Below are 20,148 nucleotides of genomic sequence, written 5' to 3' on the forward strand. Positions count from 1 at the left end.
CGACAAACCAAGACGTGATGCAGTTGCGGCCTTCCGCTTATATACAGGCCACGATTGTCTTTCTGCTCACTTATACCGCATAGGCCTTTCCACCACGCCTTTTTGTCCACTTTGTAAATCTGGAGAGAAATTGGGCAGGGACCACCTGCTTCTATGTGGGGCCCTTCATGGACACACTGAGTCCTCAAGATATTGGGAAGCAAGAGAACTTTTAAGGCAATGACTTCGGTCTTCTTTCTTTGTTATCCTACGTACATTTGTATTTGTTATTTATTTCATCTTTCTATTTGTACCTTTTGCCTTGCCATTAGAAATAAAATAAAAAAGTTATGCTATTAATAAACAAATTAACAAAGGATAACTAAAAAACAAATTAACAAAGGATAACTAACAAAAATTAAGCTAACAATTAATAATTAGCAAAAAAACTAGTTAACAAGAAATCACAAAAAAATAACAGCTAATGTAAAAAAAAACTAACAGTTAATAACTATAGAAAACAAGCTAACAATTAATAACTAGCAAAAAAAAATAATTATTACTANTTTTATAATCTATATATCATATTAAACAGTCGATTTTTTCATACTTAACAGTATTTAATTAGAAAAACTATTATGCCATTTGTAATTGGCAAGTTTAAGTAGTGTCTATGTTTAGTATGTGATTTGTTAATTTAGTAGCACAAAACTTTAATTGTGTTATTTTAACGTTTTTTATATTAAAAAAAAGTTCTTTATATTAGGTATTGTTATAGTCATTAACATAAAATAACATAAATACTATGAAGAACTTGTTACTTCGAGTTTTAAAGATATTCATAAAAAAAATCCAGTTACTTTTTAGTTTTCACTTAATTAAAAATAATATATTAAATGACTCGAAAATTAATTCTATTTAAATAGATTGCAATTAAGAACTGTTTAAATATTTATTGTGAAATTATAAATTATTTCACGTGTTTTTTTACCGTGGTTTTTTCTTTTGTGCCTTACCTGTTCGAAACCCATAGAAAACTATCTGTATGTAAAAACGGAAGCGTTACTCGTCAGCAATGCAACCGGAAAGAAGCCTATCAAACAGATGGTTGACCTAGCTAGCAACAAGCTAGCTTGGTTGAATATCGATCAAAAAAACAAGCGAAATTTTGTTCTTTTAATGGAAAATTGTGTGTTGTAGTTGATTAAAAAAGTATCAAAATCAAAAAGATCGAATGAGTTATCAAAATTTTGTATTTTTTTCTCTGACTAAATATTCTCAGTTGTGCTTTAACTTTTATGACAGTTTAATACTGTAAAAATGTGAATATTTATTTTCTTCTTTTTTAATATTTTTAGTATTGTTTTCGTTTTCTGTGTAGTCTTTTTTCTATCAATAAAACAACAGTCAATAAAATAATTGCAAAAAAATATACATTATTTTAGAATTTTAAAGTGTGCTTAAGCTTTTGTGGCTCATTATACCATCTATGTATGGTTGTTTGACTATTTTGGTTGAATATAGTAAAATAACAATGAAATAAATTGTTTTTTCAATTTTTTCTCCGAGAAATTTCTAACAGTGAGTTTCTAAAAGCAGAAAAGAAAATCGCGCAAATTTAATGCAATGCAATGTTATAAAAATTTATTCATTTTAAACAAAAGGATTCACAAACAAAATAAGCTGTAGATTTTTCTTACGTAGAGAATAAAATGTAAGTGTGATTTGGCACACAAAATTTACGCTATCTTATGCAGTATTCTAAAATAAACTAGGAAATTTCCAAATAAACTGTAAGTCTGCCAACTCTTTCCTAAAGTTGAATTTCTTTCGAAACGATAATCGATCTCCTTTTTCTGTTGAGAAAGTTGGTAAGACGGTTTCGGGCTCAAGGCAAAATTATGCCACTCCAACTCAAGGTAAGTTCTTCTATTCCGAAACTTATTTTCGTTGTATTACATAAATTTCTTTGTGAAACGTCTATTTTTAAATTCTCTCGCCAAAAACGTTTTGTACTTTAGCCCTTTGCCGTCCAAATACTTAAAAATGCTATTTAAAGCAGTGTAAGCATAATGTATTTTATAATGTAAATACACAACTCAATATTTTTATATAATAACTAACAATTTTAAAGTAATATGCTTACTAAATTAAAGTAATATGCTTACTTAATCAAAGTCCAATAATTCTTTAGTCCAATTTAGTCTTCAGAAAGTCCAATAATTCTAATAATTCTTTTACAAAGTTACCCGATAATTTTTTTCTAAAAATTTTTTTATTCTTATAGCAAGTATAAATTATTTGTAATACACTTAAGAGCCGTTACATTATGACCACCCTCCAATGGGCTTGCCCAGGTTTTCATGGTTTCTCGCCCAGGAACAATGTTTTCATGGGGCACATTAGGACCCATAATCCTCATAGAACAATCCCTGATCGTCTGAAAGCTACTTGAACTTAGTTCACCCAATCATGGCAACAGTTTTTCCTGCGGGAGATGGTGTTTACCAACAGGATAATGCACCATGTCATAAGGGTCGAATCGTCATGGATTGGTTCGAGGAACATTTCAGTGACCTTCAAGTCATGTCTTGGCCCCCAGATTCACCTGACCTTAATCCAATAGAGCATTTGAGGTCCTACTTGGAAAACCAAATTCGTGCTGCCACGCTACCCCCTCGCAATGTGAGGGATTTGCAGCTTGGTACCAGACACCTCAGACTACCTATCAGCACCTTGTGGAATCAATGCCACGGCGGGTGCTAGCAGTTTTGAGGGCTAAAGGTGGTGGTTCTACATGTTATTAGCAGGGTGGTCATAATGTAATGGCTCTTCGGTGTATATTTTGTGGATAAAAATCAGGCATAGTGGAAAGTTTATTATAACATATATACCACCATTTACTCATGAAAAATCGATATTCATGGTTACTGATAGAAAATCGATAATCGTAGTCATAACCCGTTTCACAGAAAGGACTCATTCACACGCCTTTCGTCCATCCGCATATCGTAATTTTGACCTGAACCTGAGAACAATTTATCTCCGATTCAGTACTCCCATAGATATTGATTTGTTATAGGAACTTGGAGGACATTGTACCCTGACAGATTTAACGTGCACCAGCCGCCATTTAATGCACGGGGATTCTTCGGCCGGCTGGATTCGAACTACCGTTCTTCCTACCGACCAGGCTGTCCCTGTTCACATGACAATACAGCACCGTTTACCGATCAATGTTACATTTTGTCCATTAATGTTTCATTTATTAATAATTGTATGATGCTTATTTCAAACATAATTCTACATTGGAATGTTTTGACATGACAATACAGCACCGTTTACCGATCAATGTTACATTTTGTCCTTTAATGTTTCATTTATTAAAAATTGTATGATGCTTATTTCAAACATAATTCTAAATTGGAATGTTTTGAGTTGTGTCATTATCTTTCTACGTATGCGTTATTCTATGCATGAAATTCTATTGTTTGTCCTAAAAAATGAAGTGCACGGCATCTGATCCTACGAAGACGGAATATAATGATTTTACTTTGAATAATCAATATTTTCTATACTCGAATTGATCCCATTCCCGTTATGGCCCAGTGATTATAATTTTATTAAATCCTGTAAAAAACACAACTATTTTTTTAAAGTTTTTTTGTGTATTTTAATCCAAATTTAACGTGAATGGAAAGTATAGTTTTATTTCGAAACCACTACTGAAAAATTATGCTTTTTTTTAATAAATCTAAATGGTTGATTGATTCAACTATTTTTTCTACCATAAACTTGATCTATTAATATATCTATTTATTTTATCAATTAATTTTTATTAGTTTATTTTAATTAAAACAGTAATGTTTAATTGTTAATATTCGTTTTCTTGTGAGAAAATTTTTAATTCGTAAAGAATTTTTCATTGAAAGAAAAAAATTTCCTTTTGTTTAACCTTTAACAACGTCGTAGCAAAACGTATAACAATGATCTAAGTTGTATCCTAACTATAACTTAAACGTCTAAGTTGTACTGAATCAAAAACGTCTTCGCTAACATTTTTGTTTAACCCCTTAACGATCGGTTAATTTCCAAGTAAACGGTCATAAAAGTGCCTATTTTTTTGGCTTTTGTATTTGTATTACGTATTTGATTAGTGCTGCAACTAGTTTAAAATAAGCTAACTATCTACAGTTACCTTAAAAATATCCTGGTACTGCCATTAGGTGTGTAAAATAAGAAATAAAATGCTTTCCGGCCAAAAGAAATGAATTAGTTTTATTCTTATTGACGTGTTACTACTGAACACTCCAGCCCGTCAATATCACGTGAGCGAGAAATTGCGGGAGAAATCTCACCCCGTCATTTTCACGGGAGCAAAAAGGAAGGGGTTAACCCTTTATATCTCAACATCTCTGATTTTAATAAAAATTACTCATACATTAGAATACATCATTCTCAGCATGTAAAAAATAATAAAAAAACTTACAACATAAAATAAGAAAAATTATTGGAAAAAAATTGATTGTTGCATTTCTGCACCCTTATGCAAAATGACAAAAAGTGCTTGTTGCATTTCTGCACCCTTATGCAAAATGACAAAAAGTGCTTATTGCATTCCTGCAACATTGTGAAAAATGACACTAAGATTGAAAGATTCAAAAATTTTAATTCATATGAAAATTTTTAAAACAGTTGTTACTTTTGTTGTAACAAAGTCCTACACCACATTTCTCACAAATAGTTTGTGTAAATTCTTTGCATTTTGGGTATTTGCATCTGATTCTTTTGTTAGCCCAATTAGGCCAGTGCACAATTTCATCTTGGCGCACTGGTTTTGGCCGAAAATCGCCGAAATCGTCCTTCAAAATTTGTTGGGGCAAAGTCATAGGCTTTTTGTGTATGTTGCAGATATGCAACACGGTGATATAAAGGGTTAAGGGCTTAATTGAAGGAAAAAAAATGGTCAAAATTACAAAAATATTATGAAATTTACGGTATTTTCAAGTTCATAGGGCGCATGAAAAATACAGTATTTTTTACCATAGTGTTTATGCTAAAATTACCAATTTGAAGAATATTTTCAAAATAATAAGTCTTATAGATAAAAGTATAACGACTACCAGTTTAGAACCTCCCACTTGACGTAAAGAGTTGCGCGCTTTCCCGTTGCGCCACTAAAACGTTTTTTCTTTCTCTTGTAAACATTTTTTTTTTAATGATGGTGAATTATTTAAAAACCATTAAAGTCACCCCAAACTATTTAACAAACTACAATGAAGCGCTTTATCGTTTATAAATTGAATATTTTGTTTGATATCAGAAGTTTATGTGACACTTGGTGCCATAAGTTTCATTTCGCTGTGTGTTAAAATGAATTTATGCAGGAATTGATGTAATTTTATCGAGGATATTGAAAACTATCTTAGCAAGATTTTGACTCCTCTTACCTAATAGCATTGTAAGAAATATTTTTACGAATTTCTCTGTGTTATAGCATGAAATATTCCTGCCGATTGAGATGCATGCCTATCTTCAGATTAATAAAATCTGAAGGGGAAAAAAAATACTCAGAAATAAAGCTCTCACTTTTGGCGATTCAGCAATCCTGGACTTGTATTTCGTTAATTTTGAGAATAATTTCCTCACGAAATCACGTGATTTGTGACGAAACGCGAACTCTCAAATATTTGGCGAAAATGATTCCTCGACTCAAAACCTCATTATAGTGTGCATTGCGGGAGATTGATAACTGGAATAACGAAAATAAAATGAAGACATGGGGATAGAAAATGAAGTGACGAAGTAAGCGGACTAGAATATATGGTTGTTAAGGTGTTGACCTCGTACCAGGACGATCCGGGGGCAGAATTTTTCACTTTGGACATGGTTGTAATTTATCTCTCTGTTCTATGTGTCATTCTTGTGTTGCTGGGGCAACATTGATCTATATGGTGCTCACGATAAAGTGATTTTTTGAAAAATTGGATACTTAAAACACTAGTTTTTTTTCTTTTTTTTCGTAAAAATATTGAAATATTTCTTTAATTCTGACGAAATTCGTTTCCTCTCAGAAGTGACGAAATAGCTATTACGTCTCTTGGGCGAAAAATTCGCTTCGAGCATATACCAGGAAACAGTTTCGTCAAAAACGAAGAAGACAAGAAGAAAGTCTGGCATCCATTTTTTTAAAGTATGTGGGTATAATTCCTAGTAACCTGTTTAGTAGAAAGGGGTCAGCTTAAAAACTTAAATAAGAATAAATTTTGAAGGTGAAGAAAAGAACGATTTATGCAAAGAATCAATAGTTTTTGGTGTCAATTAGATGACTTCTGACTGTGTTCTTTTATCTCGTGCTCCATGGACATGCCCGTAAGAACGAATACCGAGGTAGTGAGAAACATGTAAAAATATTCGAAAAAGACTAATATTGAATTTTGTGTGGTCAAAGCGAACTGTTTAAATGACAATTACCTGACATCGGAATTAAAAAGGGTTGTAATAAGAGAACGTCTGCAAAAAAACATATTATATAAGTCTCAAGACCGATGCTTGACCCCGAAAAATAATATGTCACTGCGATTTAATGGTTAAATATTCGCTACTAAATTAGTTTTGATCGATTCTATTCTATTTTAGTGGATTCTATTCAAATTCTTTTACAATTTAATCGATAATACTCGTCTGGATTTAAATCCATTACATCCGTCATGGTTTTGATTATATTCGAATAATTAGAAATTATTTAGTTTCTATTAAAAATGATATTTCTATTTTTATATGATTTAACAATGTTTGATGCGATGGAATTTAATATTTTATGATTTAATACTGTCGTATTAAACATTTAATGCCTAAGCTTTAATTCAGTAATCTTTGATTTATGGAATTAAAAAAAAATAGTATGTGGATGTAATTAAAATTTGTAAACTTATGAAAGAAGACTGGTTCATCTTATTATTTAAGTCACCATTAACTTGATTCTAACTAAACTACTGATACTACTATTTCATACTAGCTGTATTCTATTTATTATTATTTTTTTTAACAATCATTATCAATCATCATATATGCTCGGAAATACCAATAACTGGATAAAAATTTCTCGTTTTAGGTCTGATACCCAAATAATTCGGAAGTAACATTTTATGAACCGTTGGCTCATCTTCTATGTTAATGATATGAAACAACGGCTCCAAAATTACCCGATCTATATAGGGCGTTATAATTCTTGGTCTACTCACCTGTTACACTGATGCAAAGCTTTCTGTGGGAAGGCAAGTAGAATTAGAGCAAGTACTAGTCAAATATTTATCAGAAGAAGAGACAGGTAATATCATGAGAACTATCGCACAGAAATATATCGAAGAAGGTGAGTTTAGAGGCATCCAAATAGGTGAATCTGAAGAGAAAATATTAGTAGCAAAAAACCTTTAGAAAGCAGGAGTGTCTATTGAAATAATCTCGCAGTCTACTGGTTTAACCAAAGAAGAAATCGAGCAACTGAAATAGAGCTGTTTGCATTTTGTTATCCTTAGCCGAGCAAAGGAAGTTTCAGATGAGATATATGAGGAGTCATTATGCCATATAACTTAAAATCTAACAATACACTTGATAGTCAAAATTTTGAAATGGATTCAGAGCTATTGTATCAGAATGACAATAAAAAAACACAAAAGAGAAAAAGAAATGTTAAAGAAAATGTAAAAGTAAAAAGATTACGACTAGATGAATCAAATTTATCATCTAGTAATTTAGATGAACTAAATAAAATGACTAAATTTCCTGAAGTTAATGATAAGGCGACTCAAAATATAAATGAAGCAAAAAATAAATTTGCCCAAAGTATAGCAACTAAGTCTCATCTTCAAGAATTTAAAAGTTTTTTAAATTCACCTGAAGGCAGCAATATGTTTAATGTTCTATATAAAAATCAAGTGTATCGTAGTATGTCTAGTATTTTAAATGGAGCAAGAGCTAAAGCTAAACAAGCCTTTGAGGAACTTTATAATCTTTGGTTTGATAAGGAGGGAAAGAAAACAAAATATTTACAAACTCTAGAAAAAAATGGAGTAAATCTATCTAATATATCTAGTATTTTAAATGGAGCTGGAGCTAAAGCTAAACAAGCTTCTGAGGAACTTTATAATCTTTGGTTTGATAAGGAGGGAGAGAAAACAAAATATTTACAAACTCTAGAAAAAAATGAAGTAAATCTACCTAATATATCTGGTATTTTAAGTGGAACAGGATATAAAGCTAATCAAACTTTTGAGGAGCTTTACAATCTTTGGTTTGATGAGCATGGAGAGAAAACAAAATATTTACGAACCCTAGAAAAAAATGGAGTAAATCTATCTAGTATCTCTAACATTTTAGGTAAAGCAGGAGCTAAAGCTAAACAAGCTTTTGAGGAGCTTTATAATCTTTGGTTTGATAATGAAAGAAATCCAACTAAATATTTACAAACTCTAGAAAAAAATGGAGTAAATTTATCTAGTATCTCTAGTATTTTAAGTGGATCAGGAGCTAAAGCTAAACAAGCTTTTGAGGAGCTTTATAATCTTTGGTTTGATAATGAAGGAAATCCAACTACATATTTACAAACTCTAGAAAAAAATGAAGTAAATCTATCTAATATATCTGGCGTTTTACATGGAACAGGAGCTAAAGCTAAACAAGCCTTTGAGGAGCTTTATAAGCTTTGGTTTGATAATAATGGAGAGAAAACAAAATATCTACGAACTCTAGAAGAAAACAAAGTAAATCTATCTAGTATATCTAGTATTTTACATGGAACAGGGGCTAAAGCTAAACAAACTTTTGAGGAGCTTTATAAGCTTTGGTTTGATAATAATGGAGAGAAAACAAAATATCTACGAACTCTAGAAAAAAATGGAGTAAATTTATCTAATATATCTAGTATTTTAAGTGGAGTAGGAGCTAAAGCTAAACAAGCTTTTGAGGAGCTTTATAAGCTTTGGTTTGATAATAATGGAGAGAAAACAAAATATCTACGAACTCTAGAAAAAAATGGAGTAAATCTACCTAATATATCTAGTATTTTACATGGAACAGGAGCTAAAGCTAAACAAGCCTTTGAGGAGCTTTATAAGCTTTGGTTTGATAATAATGGAGAGAAAACAAAATATCTACGAACTCTAGAAAAAAATGGAGTAAATTTATCTAGTATCTCTAGTATTTTAAGTGGAGTAGGAGCTAAAGCTAAACAAACTTTTGAGGAGCTTTACAAGCTTTGGTTTGATAATGAAGGAAATCCAACTAAATATTTACAAGCTTTAGAAAAAAATGGAGTACATCTATCTAATGTATCTGGTATTTTAGGAGGAGCAGGAGCAAAAGCTAAACAAGCCTTTGAGGAGCTTTATAAGCTTTGGTTTGATAATGAAGGAAATCCAACTAAATATTTACAAGATTTAGAAAAAAATGGAGTACATCTATCTAATGTATCTGGTATTTTGGGAGCAGCAGGAGCAAAAGCTAAACAAGCCTTTGAAGAGCTTTATAAGCTTTGGTTTGATAATGAAGGAAATCCAACTAAATATTTACAAACTCTAGAAGAAAACGGAGTAAATCTATCTAATGTATCTGGTATTTTAGGAGGAGTAGGAGCAAAAGCTAAACAAACTTTTGAGGAGCTTTATAAGCTTTGGTTTGATGAGCATGGAGAGAAAACAAAATATTTACGAACTCTAGAAAAAAATGGAGTAAATCTATCTAATATATCTAGTATTTTAAATGGAGCAGGAGCAAAAGCTAAACAAGCCTTTAAGGAGCTTTATAAGCTTTGGTTTGATAATGAAGGAAATCCAACTAAATATTTACAAACTCTAGAAGAAAAGGGAGTAAATCTATCTAATGTATCTAGTATTTTACATGGAGTAGGAGCTAAAGCTAAACAAGCTTTTGAGGAGCTTTATAAGCTTTGGTTTGATAATGAAGGAAATCCAACTAAATATTTACAAACTCTAGAAAAAAATAAAGTAAATCTATCTAATATATCTGACGTTTTACATGGAACAGGAGCTAAAGCTAAACAAGCCTTTGAGGAGCTTTATAAGCTTTGGTTTGATAATGAAGGAAATCCAACTAAATATTTACAAACTCTAGAAGAAAATGGAGTAAATTTATCTAGTATCTCTAGTATTTTAAGTGGAGCAGGAGCTAAAGCTAAACAAGCTTTTGAGGAGCTTTATACGCTTTGGTTTGATAATGAAGGAAATCCTACTAAATATTTACAAACTCTAGAAAAAAATAAAGTAAATCTATCTAATATATCTGGCGTTTTACATGGAACAGGAGCTAAAGCTAAACAAGCCTTTGAGGAGCTTTTCAAGCTTTGGTTTGATAATGAAGGAAATCCAACTAAATATTTACAAACTTTAGAAAAAAACAAAGTCGATCTATCTTGTATCTCTAGTATTTTAGGAGGAGCAGGAGCTAAAGCTAAACAAGCATTTAAAGAGATTTACAAGCTTTGGTTTGATAATGAAGGAAATCCAACTAAATATTTACAAACTTTAGAAAAAAACAAAGTCGATCTATCTAGTATCTCTAGTATTTTGGGAGGAGCAGGAGCTAAAGCTAAACAAACTTTTAAGGAGCTTTACAAGCTTTGGTTTGATAAGAAAGGAAATCCAACTAAATATTTACAAGCTCTAGATGACAATGGAATAAGTCTATCTAATGTATCTAGTATTTTACATAGAGCAGGAGCTAAAGCTAAACAAACTTTTGAGGAGCTTTACAAGCTTTGGTTTGATAAGAAAGGAAATCCAACTAAATATTTACAAACTCTAGAAAAAAATAAAGTCGATCTATCTAATATATCTTGCATTTTAAATGGAGCAGGAGCTAAAGCTAAACTAGCTTTTGAAGATTTATATAAGCTTTGGTTTGATAAGAAGGGAGAAAAAACTAAATATTTACAAACTTTAGAAAAAAACAAAGTCGATCTATCTAGTATCTTTAGTATTTTAGGAGGAGCAGGAGCTAAAGCTAAACAAACTTTTGAGGAGCTTTACAAGCTTTGGTTTGATAATGAAGGAAATCCAACTAAATATTTACAAACTCTAGAAGAAAATGGAGTATACATATCTAATGTATCTAGTATTTTAAGTAGAGTGGGAATCAAAGCTAAGCAAGCTTTTAAGGATCTTTATAATCTTTGGTTTGATGAGAATGGAAAGCCAACACAATATTTAAAAGATTTCACTGAAGTAGGTTTTAAGATGAGTAATTTATCTGCTATTGTAGGAGGAGTAGGAACCAAAGCTCATTCTGCTTTAAAAGATTTTCATACAGTTTGCTTTGATAGTAAAGGAAATCCAACAAAATATTTAACGAATTTCACTAAAGCAGGTTTTAAAATAAGTAATTTAGCTTGCGGGCTCTGTGGATCAAGAACTAAAGCTGCATCTATTTTAAAAAATTTTCATGATATTTGTTTTGATGGCGAAGGAAAGAAAGCAAGATATTTAAGTGATTTTACTAAATCAAATATAGGTTTTAGGCCTAGTGATTTATGTAGTATCCTGAGTCAAGGAATAGATAGTTTAGAAGAATTTCATGATTTTTGTTTTTATAAGACAGGAAAGCCAAAAAAGTATTTACGTAATTTTATTAAGGCAGAGTTTACACCAAATCTTTTATCCAAAGTGTTACATGACGCAAGAAGTAATATTTGTTCTGCTTTAAGAGAGTTTCATAAAATTTGCTTTGATAGTAAAGGAAAGCCAACAAAATATTTAACGGATTTTACTAAAAAAGAGATAGGTTTTACGCTGGAGAATTTATCCTACATATTATCTTGGTCAGGAACTAACGCTGTTTCCATTTTACAAGATTTTCATACGCTCTGTTTCCATGAAAAAAAAGAATATTTAGATCATTTTTTAGCTGAAAAAGAACTTTTTAGTCTAGGTAAATTATCTAAAAAGTTATTAAAAGGAGCAGGACTCAAAACTTGTTCCATTTTTAAAAAATTGCATGATCTTTGTTTTGATGAGACAGGTGCAAGAACAGAATATTTAAATTCTCTTATCGAAGAATATACAAATGTAGATGATGGGACAGTAGATTTTAAGCAGGTATTCAAGCCATTAAATGAAAAATGTAAAAAACTTAGAAAAGGTGCTTCTATTGGTGGAGTAATTTATCAAGAATCTGAAGGAATGGATTTAGAATCTATTGATTATAATATTCAATTAATGATGAAAACAGGGTTAAAAATTGATAAAATTCTTGATTTACTAAATGTTAAGAAAGCGATGTGTAACAATAATCAATATTTAAGTATTTTACTAGTTAAAGGAACTAATAATGATCATGCAGTAGTTCTTTTTAAAAAGAATGATATTGTATCAATAATTGATCCACTAGGTATAAAATCAGAATTTAGCAGTAGTTTAGAAGAATTAAGGAAGGATTTTATAGCCTCAGGAAATAAATCTGTAAATATTATTTATTCTAATTTGCAACAAGTTGATTCTGGAACATGTGCTGATATATCGTTAATTCTAATTAAGAATATTTTAGATACAATACAAAGTATTCAATCAATTGAAGATATAGTAAATATTATTGAAAATATAAGAGCAGAGTATAACAATACAGAGTTAGAAGCACAAGTAAGACCTCTTGATTCAAGAATAACGTCCAAAATAGACGTTTTAACAGAACAAGAAGAACAGAATCAAAGTGTCCATTACTATAATAATGAACTCGCTTTGCAACAAGATAATATTGATGTGTATACATTAGAGTTAATAGGTGATACTTTTTTATCTGAGACTACCATATAATCAGCAATTCCAAATATGAGATGTATGGAGTAAGCGTCTAGTAAAGGTGGTCTAGAATTATTATTTATTCTAGTATAATATTCCAAGGGGAGTCTGTCATAAAGATTGTGTGTGCGTCAAGATAAGGTGCATTAATCTTACGAGTGAAAGTCCTGTTATGGAAGGAGTAGCTAGCTCCACCATATAGCGAGTCTTGTGCTGCTGAAGGTAACGACAGTAGTAAACAGCGAAACATCCGAGCCGAAACCAAATGGAGATAGCCCTGAAATGATATTGGTAGTGGAATTCGATGTGCTACACAAGACAAGAGAAAACTAGAGGTCAAACTAGCGAAAATCCGAAAGTTTTCAACCATCGGGGTCTCAGCGAGTTTGTAGAGATTAATGACACAACTTGAGAAGTCCTTATAACTCTTACTAAGTTAAGTAAGTATTCAAAGTACAAGTGCCGAAACATAAGGCTTTGGAGATGGTGTTAAGGATGGCTTAGTCAGTTGTAGTAGTGATGAAGTTTCGTAATGGGAGTGGAGCGAAGGGCTGACAGAAAGGTAAGAACGTTAGAGGGAAACAATGACCGTACACAGCATAGACGGAAATGCATGGTCAACGAAACTTGAGCGTATAAAATTGCTATCATCACAAAATCAAGACATAAAGTTTAATAATCTTGGACATATTATTGATTTAAAGATGTTAGAAGAAGCACCAGCCGCCATTTAATGCACGGGGATTCTTCGGCCGGCTGGATTCGAACTACCGTTCTCCCTACCGAACCGGCTGTCCCTGTTCACATGACAATCCAGCACCGTTTACTGATCAATGTTACATTTTGTCCATTAGTGTTTCATTTATTAAAAATTGTATGATGCTTATTTCAAACATAATTCTAAATTGGAATGTTTTGACATGACAATACAGCACCGTTTACCGATCAATGTTACATTTGGTCGATTAATGTTTCATTTATTAATAATTATATGATGCTTATTTCAAACATAATTCTAAATTGGAATGTTTTGACATGACAATACAGCACCGTTTACCGATCAATGTTACATTTTGTCCATTAATGTTTCATTTATTAATAATTGTATGATGCTTATTTCAAACATAATTCTAAATTGGAATGTTTTGAGTTGTGTCATTACCTTTCTACGTATGCGTTATTCTATGCGTGAAATTCTATTGTTTGTCCTAAAAAATAAAGTGCACGGCATCTGATCCTACGAAGACGGAATATAATGATTTTACTTTGAATAATCAATATTTTCTATACTCGAATTGATCCCATTCCCGTTATGTTCCAGTGATTATTATTTTATTAAATCCTGTAAAAAACAAAACTATTTTGTTAAAGTTTTTTTGTGTATTTTAATCCAAATATAACGTGAATGGAAAGTATAATTTTATTTCGAAACTACTACTGAAAAATATGCTTTTTTTCAATAAATCTAAATGGTAGTTTATTTTAATTAAAACAGTAATGTTTAATTGTTAATATTCGTTTTCTTGTGAGAAAAGTTTTAATTCGTAAAGAATTTTTCATTGAAAGAAAAAAATTTCCTTTTCTTTAACCTGTAACAACGTTGTAGCAAAGCGTATAACAATGATCTAAGTTGTATTCAAACTATAACTTAAACGTCTAAGTTGTACTGAATCAAAAACGTCTTCGCTAACATTTTTGTTTAACCCCTTAACGATCGATTAATTTCCAAGTAAACGGTCATAAAAGTGCCTATTTTTTTGGCTTTTGTATTTGTATTACGTATTTGATTAGTGCTGCAACTAGTTTAAAATAAGCTAACTATCTACAGTTACCTTAAAAATATCCTGGTACTGCCATTAGGTATGTAAAATGAGAAATAAAATGTTTTCCGGCCAAAAGAAATGAATTAGTTTTATTCTTATTGACGTGTTACTACTGAACACTCCAGCCCGTCAATATCACGAGAGCGAGAAATAGCGGGAGAAATCTCACCCCGTCATTTTCACGGGAGCAATAAGGAAGGGGTTAACTCTTTATATCTCAACATCTCTGATTTTAATAAAAATTACTCATACATTAGAATACATCATTCTAAGCATGTAAAAAATAATAAAAGAATTTACAACATAAAATAAGAAAAATTATTGGGAAAAAATTGATTGTTGCATTTCTGCACCCTTATGCAAAATGACAAAAAGTGCTTGTTGCATTCCTGCAACATTGTGAAAAATGGCACTAAGATTGAAAGATTCAAAAATTTTAATTCATATGAAATTTTTTAAAACAGTTGTTACTTTTGTTGTAACAAAGTCCTACACCACATTTCTCACAAATAGTTTGTGTAAATNTCTTATTGACGTGTTACTACTAAACACTCCAGCCCGTCAATATCACGGGAGCGAGAAATAGCGGGAGAAATCTCACCCCGTCATTTTCACGGGAGCAAGAAGGAAGGGGTTAACCCTTTATATCTCAACATCTCTGATTTTAATAAAAATTACTCATACATTAGAATGCATCATTCTAAGCGTACAAAAAATAATAAAAAAATTTACAACATAAAATAAGAAAAATTATTGGGAAAAAAATTGATTGTTGCATTTCTGCACCCTTATGCAAAATGACAAAAAGTGCTTGTTGCATTCCTGCAACATTGTGAAAAATGACACTAAGATTGAAAGATTCAAAAATTTTAATTCATATGAAAATTTTTAAAACAGTTGTTACTTTTGTTGTAACAAAGTCCTACACCACATTTCTCACAAATAGTTTGTGTAAATTCTATGCATTTTGGGTATTTGCATCTGATTCTTTTGTTAGGCCAGTGCCCAATTGCCCAATTTCATCTTGGCGCACTGGTTTAGGCCGAAAATCGCCGAAATTGTCCTTCAAAATTTGTTGGGCCAAAGGCATAGGCTTTTTGTGTATGTTGTTGATATGCAACACGGATATATAAAGGGTTAAGGGCTTAATTGAAAGAAAAAAAATATGGTCAAAATTACAACAATATGATGAAATCTACGGTGTTCTCAAGTTCATTAGGGCGCATGAAAAATACAATATTTTTTACCATAGTGTTTATGCTAAAATTACCAATTTGAAGAATATTTTCAAAATAATAAGTCTTATAGATAAAGTATAACGACTACCAGTTTAGAATCTCCCACTGGACGAAAAGAGTTGCGCGCTTTCCCGTTGCGCCACTAAAACGTTTTTTTCTTTCTCCTGTAAACATTTTTTTTTTTTTTTATTGATGGTGAATTATTTAAAAACCATTAAAGTCACCCCAAACTATTTAACAAACTACAATGAAGCGCTTTATCGTTTATAAATTGGATGTTTTGTTTGACATTAAAAGTTTGTGACACTTGGTGCCATAAGTTTCATTTCGCTGTGTGTCAAAATGAATTTATGCAGGAATTGATGTAATTTTATCGAAGATATTGAAAACTATCTTAGCAAGATTTTGACTCCTCTTACCTGATAGCATTGTAAGAAATATTTTTACGAATTTGCATGAAATATTCCTGCCGATTGAGATGCATGCCTATCTTCAGATTTATAAAATCTGAAGAAAAAAAATACTCAGAAATAAAGCTCTCACTTTTGGCGATTCAGCAATCCTGGACTTGTATTTCGTTAATTTTGAGAATAATTTCCTCACGAAATCACGTGATTTGTGACGAAACGCGAACTCTCAAATATTTGGCGAAAATGATTCCTCGACTCAAAACCTCATTGTAGTGTGCATTGCGGGAGATTGATAACTGGAATGACGAAAATAAAATGAAGACATGGGGGTAGAAAATGAAGTGACGAAGTAAGCGGACTAGAATATATGGTTGTTAAGGTGTTGACCTCGTACCAGGACGATCCGGGGGTAGAATTCTGCACTTTGGACATGGTTGTAATTTATCTCTCTGTTCTATATGTCATTCTTGTGTTGCTGGGGCAACATTGATCCATCTATATGGTGCTCACGATAAAGTGATTTTTTGAAAAATTAGATACTTAAAACGCAACTAGTTTTTTTTCTTTTTTTTCGTAAAAATATTGAAATATTTCTTTATTCTGACGAAATTCGTTTCCTCTCAGAAGTGACGAAATAGCTATTACGTCTCTTGGCATATACCAGGAAACAGTTTCGTCAAAAACGAAGAAGAGAAGACGAAAGTCTGGCATCCATTTTTTTACAGTATGTGGGTATAATTCCTAGTAACCTGTTTAGTTGAAAGGGGTCAGCTTAAAAACTTAAATAAGAATAAATTTTGAAGGTGAAAAAAAGAACGATTTATGCAAAGAATCAATAGTTTTTGGTGATGACTTCTGACTGTGTTCTTTTATCTCGTGCTCCATGGACATGCCCGTAAGAACGAATACCGAGGTAGTGAGAAACATGTAAAAATATTCGAAAAAGACTAATATTGAATTTTGTGTGGTCAAAGCGAACTGTTTAAATGACAATTACCTGACATCGGAATTAAAAAGGGTTGTAATAAGAGAACGTCTGCAAAAAAACATATTATATAAGTCTCAAGACCGATGCTTGACCCCGAAAAATAATATGTCACTGCGATTTAATGGTTAAATATTCGCTACTAAATTAGTTTTGATCGATTCTATTCTATTTTAGTGGATTCTATTCAAATTCTTTTACAATTTAATCGATAATACTCGTCTGGATTTAAATCCATTACATCCGTCATGGTTTTGATTATATTCGAATAATTAGAAATTATTTAGTTTCTATTAAAAATGATATTTCTATTTTTATATGATTTAACAATGTTTGATGCGATGGAATTTAATATTTTATGATTTAATACTGTCGTATTAAACATTTAATGCCTAAGCTTTAATTCAGTAATCTTTGATTTATGGAATAAAAAAAATAGTATGTGGATTTAATTAAAATTTGTAAACTTATGAAAGAAGACTGGTCCATCTTATTATTTAAGTCACCATTAACTTGATTCTAACTAAACTACTGATGCTACTATTTGATACTAGCTGTATTCTATTTATTATTATTTTTTTAAACAATCATTATCAATCATCATATATGCTCGGAAATACCAATAACTGGATAAAAATTTCTCGTTTTAGGTCTGATACCCAAATAATTCGGAAGTAACATTTTATGAACCGTTGGCTCATCTTCTATGTTAATGATATGAAACAACGGCTCCAAAATTACCCGATCTATATAGAAGCCAAGTTGGAGAACTGGGTTTTAGCCAGAAATCGATCGATAGCTGGAAGACAGTACTCATTTTTATCAGTTATTTTCTTCTGTACGAAAGTCTTATATTAACTACACACTTTAATAAAACGCAAGAGATATTCTGCGATAGTTTATTTGGCCATTCTGTCTTCCAATTGAAAGATAACGAGCGCAGATAATCGTCTGCAGCTATCTGACAACTTTCAGCGAGATAACCTGAGCTTTCAGGGATGGTAGGAGAAAAGCAACTCAACCCGAAAATGCGGGCGGCAGAGTTTCAACACTAAGTTAGGGCTGTCTAAAAGAATAATAAATAAATAAAAAAAAGCTAGGCGCAATCATGTTGAAATCGATTGGGTGGCAAATTATCTCCGTGAACGAAAGAGAAAAATTGATTAAATTTGATGGAAGCTTTAGCAAGGATTTATTTTTATAGAGCTTGTAAACAGGATTGGTAAATTCCTTTCTCTCTTTATTCTCGATGCGTTAGTTGCGGAAGTTTTTAGATTAAAAACCGTTTGATTACATTATTCCATGCTATAAGTGACTCAAAAGCTGTAAATCGAATAAAAATGCTGAGCAAACATAAATTTTTGAAAAGTTAACGTAAAACTTGAACAACTTCTTATTTTCTCTAATCGTTTGAAACTTATGGTAAGTTCATATAAAACAAAGGAGGATTAATATTAAAATTATATGCATATACATAGAATAAATTATGAAAAGAGTATGCATTTATAAAAATTCCATAAGTATATTTCTTCGAGCTTTACAAATCTAAATGAAATAAATAAATTCAAGAATAAAGCTTTTCTGGTAAATATTCTCATCGTTTGTAACAGTTCTTTTTTAAAAAAAGAATAATAATAATAATTCAGCTTATACATCAGACAGGAAAAAATTCGTGATATTTATTTAATTGTATGCATTAAATAATTTCTAAATAACTAGTAGTATTTTTTTTAATTTTAATATTTCAAGCTTTTAATGAACTTTTTTTTTATATAATGCCGGGAGTTCCGCCTAAGAAGTTCGATCACTTAAGATTCTAAAGCTGAAACAATGTTGCGAATCAGTGATATTCCTATTTTCTCCGTATTTTAAGGGTCAGTAATTCAAATCCATCGAATAAAAAGAGACATAATTTTTCCGAGCAAGTGCGTTTCTGTATCTGATTTCGCAACTATACTAATTACTACTAATTAATTACTCTTCACTAATTAATTAGCGCATTTAATTATTAGCGTTAAGCCCTGAAACCAGTATAATTGGGTCGTATTACGTGAAAACCAGATCATTAAGTTGCGTGTTATTTAGTGTATTCATTATTTAATTTTCTGCACTGTAAAGTAAAGTAGAATTTGCAATGCCCTTAAACTTTTAGTTTCCACAATGGATATTTTATTAATTTAATAGGACAAAAGAGACGCATATTGTTAAAATAGTGTTTGCAAACCTTTGTTAAAATAGTTAAAATAGTGTCTGAAGAAATTTACTTCCTTTTTTATTTCTTTTTTACACTTTTAAGATTATTTGATTTTCTTCAGAGAAAAAAACAACACAAATTTAATGTGTTTTTGTGTCGTTTAATAAGAAGGGAGGGGGAATAAATACGTTCAAGATATTAATCATGATAATTTTATTTATACAGTGCGCCAAGAAAAAATAACCAACCTGAATAACTGTTGTTCTAATGATCTTCACGTCTTACGACTCATTCTTAATTGTTTGAAAAGATGACCTCATTAGTGCGGACGATATTTTAAGTTACAAAACTGAACACAATAACGCATTTTCTCAGAATAAACAAACGTTTTTTTTTTTGTACCGACTTTGAATTTTTGATCCCCTAAATATAGGGGCTGGCCGCAATCTGGGAAATATGGTCCCTATAGTTTGGTCAGGAGAGCGATTCAAAGACCCCTTAATGTTCATTTTACTTTTTGTGTATTTCGCCATATCTTTTTAAGCAACTTCAAATATTTTTACACTCAATTATAAAATTCGTTTTTCCAAAGATAATTCCATGCAAAATGTTTCAATTCGCTTAAAAAGTTCCTCGAGATACCGCGAAATACGCATAAATTAATTTTGAATCGCTTTCCAGATCAAACTATGGGACCATATTTCCCAGAT

General features: G+C 31.1%; 2 protein-coding genes across 2 annotated transcripts in view; both read left to right on the top strand.

Moving 5' to 3' along the window:
- Window positions 1-20,148, top strand: part of LOC107456354 (uncharacterized) — a gene marked incomplete in the record, with an annotated part of 165,582 nt that overhangs the window by 106,568 nt on the left and 38,866 nt on the right.
- On the top strand, window positions 7,611-12,803 carry LOC122268205 (uncharacterized). Its single transcript, XM_071185708.1, has one exon. It carries the CDS (start codon window positions 7,611-7,613, stop codon window positions 12,801-12,803), a length of 5,193 nt encoding a protein of 1,730 aa, XP_071041809.1.

Source organism: Parasteatoda tepidariorum, chromosome 1 (assembly GCF_043381705.1).
Source record: "Parasteatoda tepidariorum isolate YZ-2023 chromosome 1, CAS_Ptep_4.0, whole genome shotgun sequence".
Lineage (NCBI taxonomy): Eukaryota > Metazoa > Arthropoda > Arachnida > Araneae > Theridiidae > Parasteatoda > Parasteatoda tepidariorum.

Excerpts from the sequence above, each read along its gene's own strand:
- LOC122268205 (XM_071185708.1), top strand. The coding sequence starts at position 7,611 with ATGGATTCAGAGCTATTGTATCAGAATGACAATAAAAAAACACAAAAG.